Below are 11,644 nucleotides of genomic sequence, written 5' to 3' on the forward strand. Positions count from 1 at the left end.
GCGGCCCCGGCAGCGCCTTTGTGGGGAGCGCCCAGCCGGCATCAGTGCCGCCCGGGCCGGGGCTCTGCACCGTCCCTATGAGCGGGCAGTAGGGTACGTGCCGCCACGGTCGCCCTTCGCCTGGGGGCCTTTGGGGATATTTTTTGTTTTTTTGTTTTCCCTTCCCTTTAGTTTTTTTTTTTCTTACAGTATATTTTTTTACACTTTGCTATTAACAAAAAAAAAAAATGGTGCTGGGGAAGGTGAAGAGTTTGACAATAAGCTTTGACTGTCTGAATGACAGCAATGTCCCTGTCTACTCTAGCGGGGACACAGTCTCAGGAAGGGTCAGATTAGAAGTAACTGGGGAAATTAGAGTGAAATCTCTTAAAATTCACGCGAGGGGACACGCCAAAGTGCGTTGGACTGAATCGAGGAATGCTGGATCCAACACTGCCTATACCCAGAACTACACGGAAGAAGTGGAGTATTTCAACCACAAGGACATCCTGATCGGCCACGAGAGAGGTGAGGGGTTGCTTCCCACTGGGCGGGGGGGGGGCGGCGTTCGGCAGCGCCTTGGGTCTATGCCCCCCGTCCCTGCGGCCGCGGTTGGGGGCGGTAGGAGAGCGGCAGGACGCGCCGGGGTGGTGGACCCGGTGCTGGAGCTGCGGGAGATGCATCTGCACAGCGCCTGCAAGCAGGACTTTTTAGAGCTACCTGCCCTTCAATGCAGCCATTAACACTTTTTTTTTCCGAAATGCACTACCGGTTGTGTTTTGGTTGGTTGGGGCTTTTTTAAGCTTAGTGATGGGAGAATGATTTGCCCCTCGGTGGGGAAAATAACCTGTAAAATCCAAGCCAGATAGGCAGTAAACGACTTCATTCAGCATCCTAAGAAATCCCAAAATACAATGAAAGCGAAACAAGAGTTTTTGGCACATCGGGGTTCTGCTTTACCGGGCCGATAATCCCATGTGTCCCGTTTTTCTGTTTTTAAAGAGAGCTTGTTATTGGTAGGGAAAAGATTGGCCGTGCTTTTTGACATACGCTATCACCACCCCACGTGCAATTTGATTTTTTTTTTCTTTACCCCCTCGCGCTAAATCGTTTCAATTTCCCTCGTCCCACCCCTCGAGGGATGTTGGAGGCGGGGGACAGATGGACACCCCGATGTCAAGATGTGGCCGAAAATTCCTGATGGAGGAACCAAGGGGAGGGGGGGTTGCGTAATGGGAGCATCCCTTCCAAAACTGGGGAGCAGAGGACCTCCCGCTCCCCGGGTCCTGCCAGCGGTGGGGTTTGGGGGGATCCCCACGCCACGGGGTGCCCCCCCCCCGACCCGGCAGCCCCCCTTGCCGCCCGGCTGAGAGCGCCGGGGCCCGGGGTGTGTTTTTTTTCCGAAGTTCGCAGCCTTTGTTCGAAGCGGTTCAATCCTGTTTGGGACCGGGGCGGGGGGGGGGGGGGGGGGGGGGGGGGGGGGCAGGCTGCTCTGCGCAGATTGGCCGCACGCGTCAGGTGGTGGCGATGACTTAATTCCCTAGCACAAGAAAATAATGTTAAAAACCGGTTATGTAATTTCGGTGCTGCTTCCTTGCCCTTTTTTTTCCCTCTTCTCTTAAAAAAAAAAACAACGTAGCATTTACTGCAGGGATGGGATATTTCCCCTTTCTTTTGAGGAAAAAATAAATTAATTTTGGAATAACTCCGGCTGCAGGCGCACCGAGCCCCATTACCAAGCGTTTCTGAAATGAACGCTTTATAGGAGCTGGGGTTTGGGCTTTTTCTTCACCCTCACGCACGGCGGGCGCACTAACGAGATGGCTCGGGCCCGCCTTACGCCTCGGGGGCCGCTCGCCCCACCGAAACTTCACGCACCTCCGGGTCGAGGGTGACAGAAGCGTGCGGGCACGCACGACACGAGCCGGCGGGGGCGGGGCACCCCCCCACGAGTGGGGGTGGTGTGGTGAGGGGGGGGGCCCAGCCGCTGCCGGCGCCCGCGGCCGAGTTTCAGTGACTGCCTTGGGCGCCGCTCCCCAGAGCTGGCCGCCCTGGCCGCGCCCCCCGGCCGGCCCCTGATTGGCCAGCCGGGGTTTGTTGGCCTGTTGCTAGGGCGATGCCAGCAGCTGATTGGCGGGGCGCTGGCCGCGGGGGTGAGGGAGCAGGTTCCCCTGCCCTCAGCCGGCGTGCGCCGGCAGCCCCCCGGGGCGGGGAGGGAGCTGGCACCGGCTGGGGGGCGGGGGGCGCCGCGCTCTGAGGGAGGGCGGGCGGGCGGCGGGACGTGCTGCGGCCAGTCACGTCCCCATCGCCCCCTCCCCGGTGCCGGTCCCCTCTCGGGGGGTCTCGGCGGAGAGCGGAAGGCGAGGGGCGGGCGACGCCCCGCCCTCCCTCCCTCCCCAAGCCGGCGGGGAGCGGGGCTGGTGAGCGAATGCGGCGGGTGTAACGTATACCGTATGTATATGAGCGGCTGGCTGGGGATCCGCTCACGCCGGTTTAGGCCGGTCGGCTCCTGCTCCAGCCTGGCCCCTGATTGACAGCTCAGCACTTGTTTACCACAGCTCCGCCGCGGCCGGGCTCGGCGGGACTGCTGAGCTGGCAGGAACGGGCGGGGGGCAGGACGGGGGCTCCTGTGGGGGGGAGAGCGCCGTGCTGGGGAGCGGTGGCACAGCCGGCAGCAGCGCTGCCCCCGGCCCCCCACCCCCTAAAAAAAAAAAATAAAAAATTCAGAACCCCAGCACCCTCACGCTTAGACACGCGTTGTCTCAGGGCGCGTTCCCCTGATGTGGTTTCGTGACACTGCGCGCCCAAGGTGCGTCCGTGTCGGCGGCTTTGCTGGGGGGGGGGGCTTCTCTTGGGGGTTATTTTTCGGTTTTGATGGTTTTTTTGGTGTTGGCAGTGCGCTGTGGGAAGGGAAGGTCGGCGGGTTCTGTAGGACAATGGGAACTTAAAACCCTCCTGCGCTGCCTCCATTAACGCTTCAGACCATTAAATATAAGCGGTTGCCTTTCACGTCGCCTGGCTGTATCCCCCTTCTGTTATTCCAGCCCTTTGTGCGAGGTGCTCAGTTATATTTCCTCCCAACTTTGTATTTTGGTGGAGTCAGCGTTTTTCAGGTTATATAGGATTTACCTCAGAATAAACTCCAAATCTGCTGCAGCCTTTAAATGTGTACAAGAAACCGTGGCCATAAATGAAGGTCGGCTTTCTCGGTGGAACCAGCAAATACCTGGGTCTTGCTGCCCATGCCAAGACCAAGTTAACCTATCACAAACTAAAAACTTAGCTCTCGACAGCGTTAAAATCAGGTGTCCTGCCATTTTCTGTGCCCTGAATTTGTCTGGTACTTTCCAGGTGGTGCTTGTACACTTTTTTGACTTTTTTTTCCTCCCACTTCTGTTTTTGGTGATTAATTTCTGGACACTGTTGCCAGGCAGGAGATAAAAGGAAGCTGAATTACTAAATTTAATCTTACACAGCAGACTTGATGCAGATCATTTAATGCTGTTAAAAGAGCCACCTCTGTTTCATTTTAACTAAGAATTGCAGTGGAAAGCATGATTTCCATTACAGATTTTGCAGGCAGGCCTTGAAATGGCAGCAGTTGCAACTGTGTCAGTGTTCAGAAGCGGGGTTATAAATTAAAGCAAATTAACCTCTGCTTCTCTGTAAGGTGAACCTGGCAATCTTGCCTAACCTGCTATAAGTAAGATTTGTCCCTGCACTGGGCAGTTAATGTGAATGGATTGGGGACCCTTGTTTCTTGGACACCACCTTCTCATGTGCTGCAATGAGTGTGTAAATGCAATTTATTCTTGAAGAGAAGCCCAGGTAATGTATAAAACATGTGCAGGTAGAATAACTTACTTTGTGGTTCTTTTTCCCCTCTTAGATGATGACAATTCAGAAGAAGGCCTTCACACCATCCATTCGGGAAGGCATGAATATGCATTCAGCTTTGAGCTTCCACAGACGTAAGTGTCCACACACAGTCTTCAGGCCCTGCTGGCCACCTACCTGAACAAAACTCCTGCTGCGGGTGGAGGGGAAACCTTTTCAATGGTAGTAGGAATTGTGCTCTGACATGCAATGGAGGACATAATCTCATTAAACTAAAGAGGTTGCTTTTAACCTGATAACACACTTGCTTTTTTTTTTAAATTTCCCCAGAATGGGAGCTCATTGCTACCCAGTTGCTCACTTTCTTTTGACCAAGTCCTACAGACTTACCAGGTCTTCCAATAATATTACCCCTTCCCAAGAGGAGGGAGATGAATTTAAACAGTCACTGGAGTACTGCAGAGTGGCTGGGGTACCTTCTAACCCAACTAAACAGTTTACTGGAGCCATGCAGACCAGCAGAACTAGAGATGACATGACAGCTGAATTGTTTGGGCTCAGTCTGGAGCTGATGTGGCAAGCTTAACTACGTTTGAACAGAAGAGGAAGTTGTTCTCATTTAAATAGGGTGTATGTACCCAGGCTGGTCTTTATGCAGAAAGGGTGGGTGGATGAAGCAAGAAAAATTCCCATGCTTAATCCCACTTGTCTCAAAAAGCGAAGGTGAAGCATGAGTGAGAGCAGAAGTTAAAGATTGTTCCCACATACACCCTTTCAAGTCTGAAATGTGTAATCTGGACATTGTGAATGGAAGATTTACTGTAACTTGTATTTTTAGGCAACTTCAGTACTGGGAACTCCATGCGTGAAACTAAATACATGGGAACAGAGGGTCTCAACATGGTTGGAAGGAGCCTTTTGCTGTGAAAAAAAAAAGGCAGTGAAGTCATTAAGGTTGAACAAATTTAGCAGTGTGTTATGTGAAATAGCTCAAAACCTAGCAATAAAAGCTAATAAACAATCTGTTTACTAGAGGTGCTGGTTTTAGCAGAACCTGCAAATGATAAATGCTTTAACAGGTCAGTCTCAAAGTGAACAGCACAGGACTTGGAACAATAAATCTTACTGGAATAATGGAGAAGACCTGTGTATGTGGAGACTTCCAAAGTTGATTTAGCATTCTGAACATCTCAACTACAAAAAGAGAAAAAGTTCATGCTGATCTTCCCTTGAGTGGAAAGGAGCACCTAAATACAAAAAACCAAAAACATTTCTATACATGAAGATGGAAAGCTTAGTTTGAAGTGAAACATAGCCAGCAAAGTATCTCAAGCATTGGTCAAAGCACAGGTTCTTTGTAACCTGAAGGGATAACTGTGAAACCAGCTGTTGGTAACACTGGAGGAAAAAAAACGGGGCTGGTTTTGGTTTTGAAAACCTGAAGTTTGATGCTGTGTACTTACTTGTTACTTTGTGTCCATAGAATACTTCCAAAATTTACCTAAGCTACAGAGCAGCAGTGAAAAGAAAGAAGATACACACTGGCCTTGACTGGTTTTTGCCCTTCAAGAAATATGGGGCTGGATGAAACATTGAAGATGGATTAGAAAATCCTTTCAAACCTATAACTTGAAAGAATGAGTCTAGTAACTGGCATGGCTAGTATTCCCTATGGAAGATATGGAAGCTTTGCAAATGATTTGTTTCTAATTTTTTTCTTAACAGTGTATTCAGAACATAGTAAAATAAGAAAAAAAACTTGCCTAAAAATAAGAACAAGCTTATGGGAAACTACTGATAATTGGAATTAACTGGAATATAAAGAGCTCAGTATTAATTTTATGATGTTACAGGGGAAAACAGGTGATGCTGAAAGGTCTGGAGATCTTTTCCACATTGTTTTTCCTCCACTTCCCAAAAAGAACTTACTTCATCTGACTATTCTGCTCTAAAATTTGACATAGTAACTGCATGTATATTTACATGTTTATGTACATCCATGTATGTACATCTGTATGTAAATATTTTAAGCTGGTCTCATTAGGGTAGAGGAAAATCAGAAGGTACTCAGAATAGCCTCTCTCCAGAACTCTGAAATACTTACCCTGCATAACATGAAAGAAACTACAAAAGTGCTGAATTGCAGCTAAAACTAACATGACACTGAGATACCAGCCAAGTAAACAATAGACAATCATCTACAAAATACGATACTCAAAGCAGTAGTTGTTTGGCACTAATGCTAATTTTAGGCTGGTAGTCATAATGTGGCCTTAAAAGGGCATGCTTTCCTATAGATATGAAAGTGGCCTCTTAAGTTTAAAGGAAATGTGTACTCCTGGCATTTTCTAGTACAATTCTTTAATGGATTCTTAAAATCTATGCAAAACCACAGTAGGATAATTGGAGATGATTTTTTCTCCCATCTTTAATCTTGGATTTTTCTGAGATACCAGAACTTTGCAAATATAAGTTACGCTGCATTAAGTACTACATTGCATTAAAACGCAATTCTACATACTAATCCCTGATCTGATCAATTGTATCATTATTAGACAAAGACGTTACTCAATTTTGACCTTTGTGTCCTGCACAGACCACTTGCTACCTCATTCGAAGGCAGACATGGCAGTGTGCGCTATTGGGTGAAAGCCGAATTGCATAGGCCTTGGTTTCTACCAGTAAAATTAAAGAAGGAATTTACAGTCTTTGAACATATAGATATCAACACTCCTTCATTACTGGTAAGAATTGACAGAATTACTCATTCTTTGTTTCTGGCATAAAAATAACAAGAGTATAATAACTGAAACAATATTCACATCTAATTTTACCTAATCTTTATTCACTGGTTTAGTTACAGCTGATCTAAGCATTACATCAGTTCAGCAGCTCTGTAACTACTGGTATTTTGAAAGTTAACATTTCTGTGTACTCAGAGTTGCTTCACCTTTTTAAGATTCGTAAAATGGCTTTGTCAAATTAAATTGGTAATACTAAATTGTAAAATGTCACTAAGAAGGAAAATTTTGATAACTGTTCCTCTTTGATTTTAAATAATCTGTGGAAGGAATGGTGAAACTTGAAAGAATATTCTAGTTTGAGCCTGCTAACTTAGAAATGCAAAGTAAAAAACTTACTGGCGTGCATAGCTGATAATTTCCATATGGATAGTTTTCTGCCAATGGGGAGAAATTATCGCAATTCTGTATAATCTTTTTATGAAATGTCATTTCATTAAAATAGTTTCAGTATCACAACTGCTTTCAATGATGATTTGATTTCAATCTGGCCTAAAATTCCTTTTCTATTTTTTCTCTTCTTCCTCAAATTCTGAACTATGGAGGGAGAGAAAAACCAAACTCAAAAGTCCATTGAAATAGGTTTCTTGTTGTGTATGGGTGAAAAATCAGACTTGCAAAGGGATGTTGGCCTTGTGCAAACCCATTAAAATCAAAGGACTCGCATTTGAGTTTAATGGGCTTTGGATCATGTCCTAAATCCCAATGCCATGTAAAATAACAAAATCTGTTTAATGTAGATGAAACGGGATCATTCTGAAACAGAGGAAATGGCAGGAGTCAAGGTTACAGTTCATTGGCTTAGTTATTGTTTCTGAAATAGTGTACTGCAAAGATGTTCTAGTTTACTGATACAGGAAGAGCTTTACCAGCAGTGTGCTGACATGTAGGCTATAAAGCCTTCTTTTTAAGTTATACAGTATTCATGTCTAAAAACTGTTTTAAAGTGGCACTGTAGTATGAACTGTAGCAGAAAAAGCAGTGTTAATGAGTAATGGAATTAAAATAAACCTGTCTGCATAGTGCAATTTAAGTTGTTTCAAGTTTTTTCCTCTAAATAGAACTAGCTATGTTTGTCAAAATACATAATATGAAAATATTTTCGTGTTGATGGAATAGATGAAGAAATTCATGGAACTCTTAATTAAACAACATTGTTGTTCTTTTTTGCAGTCACCCCAAGCAGGCACAAAAGAAAAGACTCTCTGTTGTTGGTTTTGTACCTCAGGCCCAATATCCTTAAGTGCCAAAATTGCAAGGAAGGGCTACACCCCAGGTACGTAACAGAAGTAATTATAGGAAATGTTTTTCCTTCCCTTCTAAAATGACAGTTTGTACTTGACTGCTTTTGTATAAATGAAATGTTTAAACTATTCTTGCCACCTCAGTTTGCATTCAGCAGTCTTCCCGATACTTTCTTATTAGCCTTGACTACTGTTGTTAACTAATGCTAGTTGTGTCTTCAGACGGTTGAAGGACATCTTCTAGTAGACCTGTGACTTTTTCTTTTAGATTAGCTTGTGGTGATCCTATTCCTATTAGCATCAGTGGATGTTTTTCAAGGTAGAGCACTGCCAGTGCATTATAGCAATACACAGAATGTCAGGATTTGTTTAAGCTGCCTTGTAGATACAGAGAGAACATGAAATTCTGCTGTTTCAGGTGAATCAATTCAGATCTTCGCTGAGATTGAGAACTGCTCTTCCCGTGTGGTGGTGCCAAAGGCAGCCATTTACCAAACACAGGCATTTTACGCCAAAGGGAAAATGAAGGAAGTCAAACAGCTTGTGGCCAACCTGCGTGGGGAAGCAGTGTCATCTGGCAAAACAGAAACTTGGAATGGCAAACAGCTGAAAATCCCGCCTGTTTCCCCTTCAATCCTCGACTGTAGTATAATCCGTGTGGAGTATTCATTGATGGTGTGTTGGGTGGTCTGTTTCACTAGAGCATGAATTTCCATCATTGCTTGCTAATTTCTAACAAAGCATTCTGTGATTGCTAGTTAAAAAATAGGTATCCTAGTATTGGTGTCCTGACAGGAATTCGGTAAATAAATTCAGTTTAAATTATGCATGTTAAAAAAAACACTTGCAGTGTGCCAGCAAAGCAAATGTGTCATGAGTAGGGTGACATTTCTGTGCAAGGGCTTGTATTAAGAATCCCAAGCTGCTTTTGGCTCAGGGAGCCCTTTTTCTCTGTGGGGGCACTGGACCCAAAACAGACAATAAGAAATTGTAGAAAATTCCATGGACAGCGAAGTTAACTGTAGTGGTTTAATCCCAGCTGGGAGCTAAGTACCTACCATGTAGCCACTCCTTCAGTCCTTGCACCCCCTGCCCCCCACAGGATGGGGAGGAGAACCAGGAAAAAGGTAGAAGTAATGGGTTGAGATAGGAACAATTTAATAATTGAAAAAATAAAATACAATAAGAATAGCAATTGTAACAGAAAGGAGAGAGAAAGAGGGAGGAATAAAACCCAAAGAGGAAAAAAACAAGTAATGCACGGTTGCTTGCCACCCACTTGACTGATGCCCTGCCCAGCCAGCTATGGGTTGGCCCCAGCCAACCCCACGGTTTTGTGTACTGAGCAAGGACGTTCTATGGTATGCAATACCCTTTGGCTAGTTCAGGCCAGCTGTCCTGGCTCTGTTCCCCCTGCAGCCCTGAGTCCTTGTGCCACCTGCTCCCTGGCACAGCATGGGAAACTTGGAAAGTCCTTGATTTTGAGTAAGCACTACCGAGCAAGAGGTAAAACATCAGTGTTGCCAACACTACTCTGGCACTGAATCCAGAACATAGCACTGTATCTGCTACTAAGAAGGAAATTAACTATCCCAGCTGAAACCAGGACACTTAGTGCAATAATGATGAAGTGGTTGTACAAATGTACATTTTAATCATACACCTCTTCTGTTGTTCATGTTCTTCAGGTATATGTTGATATTCCAGGCGCCATGGATTTATTCCTTAACTTGCCACTGGTCATTGGTACCATTCCTCTTCACCCATTTGGTAGCAGAACATCAAGTGTGAGCAGCCAGTGTAGCATGAACATGAATTGGCTTGGTCTGACACTGCCTGAAAGACCAGAAGGTAACTTGACTTATAAATCCCAATCAACTGGTGAGCCTGTCCTGATTTTTGTCTGCATTATCTGTTGCTGTCATGCAGATAGAGTGAAATTGCATCCTTTGTCATAAAGCCCACAGGAGATCCCTTGTGGATGTTTCGTTGCCACCTGCTTGTCCTCTAGAAGAGCAAGAGTTGCCTCTGCCACCATCTGTCAAGGACAAGCAACGAAATCCAGCTGCTGGGAAGCTGGCACAAGTGAAAGTGTAGGATGCCATTATGCAGAATTACTTGTACCTCTAGTACCCCAGTTGCATCCTTGGTTATAAGGCATTGTAACTTGTCAAAATAGCAGTTCATGGTGTCCTTTACCAGCCTTGGTAGCCAAGGCTTTGTGGAAAAGGTAATGTAATTCATTACAATGGGAAGTCTCCCTTAACAAAGGAGAAATTATCTCCTCTCCTCTGCTTTCACGTACTGAATAAATGTCCATTTTTATGTGTAAATCCCAAACAAATTCGTGGAGTCCAGATGAGTGCAAAGTCCTGTCATTCTGACTTGTACAGAAGTTCAGTATTCTGAGTATGCCTTACATTTTAAGGGGGTGATTAAGCCGCCATAAGCAGCGGTCAGTCCGCTCTTTGTTGTGAGCATAATCTTAAAACTAACCAGCCTAACCCTCTCTTTCATGTTCAGCAACTGTTAGGTAAATGACTACAGTCACCTACCTGCTCTGGTGCATTTTACGATTGTGAAAGTTTGATATTTATCATGTTACATATTTTGACATGCATAAGAACTTGTTGTTCGAACTGCGTGTGCCTTTTCCCCGCAGCACCTCCTAGCTATGCAGAAGTGGTCACAGAGGAGCAAAGACAGTCCAGCCTTGCACCCGTAGGTGCTTGTGATGATTTTGAGAGAGCGCTTCCGGGACCATTGTTTGCATACATCCAGGAGTTCCGTTATCTGCCTCCACCCCTCTATTCAGAAGTAGGTACCTCAGACAGAATATGATTAATTCACTGTTTTGCTGAATTCTGTCTGTGGAATAAATGCAGGAAGCTGTTTCTCCTTCCTAAAATCAGGAGAAACTGTTGAAATGGTGAATGGGATAACACGGCTTGGTTTTGGCAAAGTGCAGGTGAATTACATCCAGACTTGCCAGGATTCCTCACAGTTCTAATGCTATGTAACATTTCCAGACTGTTGTGTACATTCTTAGCACCTTCATTAAAACCTTGTATGTTGTTGGTTAATGCCAACATTTTGGGTCTATAAATGCACAACATGCGCATGTTTTTCAGCTCTACTTTTTTCTAAAACTGCACATTTTTGTTTCTCTGTACGTAGTGCTTTCAGAAGTTTTATGTAGAGAAGTTACGAAGGTATTCTTTCTGACATAGTTTTCTGTAAATACATAGCTCTCCGTCTCTGGCGGCATTTTTAGTCCTGTGAAAGCCGCTCAGTAACAGTACCCTACCTTCAAAAGCTTTCCATGTTCGTATTTTTCAGGGAAAACTGTGATATAGAACAAAAGTAGCTTTTGGTTAAATCTTAGCTGAATTTACCCACTGTTGATTTCTTTTTTTTTTTTTTTTTTTAATTTTCTTCTCTTGAAACACTAATATGCTGGGGCAGGGGTTTTGTGTCCTGGAGACTTATGTGAGGACTGTTTTGTAGCTTAACCCTAGAATACAACTCAAGTCCTTTTTGGTTTAGGTTTTTAAAGATTTAGAAAGAAGCCATTTTTGTCCTCAGAAATGGTTGTATAAGACTGGTAAGAATGTTGATGAAACCACATACTTAAACTATTCTTACTGTGCAGTTTTGGAGACCTACATTAGCAGGTTGCTTCCCCCTTCTTCTTTTTGTAGAAAGGAAGTAAAATAAAAAGTGTGTTCCGCACCTTACCTCTTCTTTGCAGAAAGAAGGAAGAGGTAGGTGTGGAACACAATT

General features: G+C 44.8%; 1 protein-coding gene across 2 annotated transcripts in view; it reads left to right on the forward strand.

Moving 5' to 3' along the window:
* The window catches only part of ARRDC3 (arrestin domain containing 3), a 12,634-nt gene continuing 990 nt past the window's right edge, over window positions 1-11,644 (forward strand). The window contains exons 1-7 of one of the 2 annotated variants that reach the window (XM_080371331.1): window positions 3-507; window positions 3,869-3,950; window positions 6,413-6,560; window positions 7,791-7,893; window positions 8,280-8,536; window positions 9,550-9,712; window positions 10,524-10,678. In XM_080371331.1, coding sequence (XP_080227457.1) covers window positions 228-507; window positions 3,869-3,950; window positions 6,413-6,560; window positions 7,791-7,893; window positions 8,280-8,536; window positions 9,550-9,712; window positions 10,524-10,678 — 1,188 coding nt within the window. In that variant the 5' untranslated portion in view covers window positions 3-227. Of the gene's footprint in view, window positions 508-3,868; window positions 3,951-6,412; window positions 6,561-7,790; window positions 7,894-8,279; window positions 8,537-9,549; window positions 9,713-10,523; window positions 10,679-11,644 lie in introns of both variants that reach the window. The other variant, XM_080371332.1, reaches the window with a different exon arrangement.

This window comes from Falco punctatus, assembly GCF_963210335.1.
Source record: "Falco punctatus genome assembly, chromosome: Z".
NCBI classification, from domain to species: Eukaryota; Metazoa; Chordata; class Aves; order Falconiformes; family Falconidae; genus Falco; species Falco punctatus.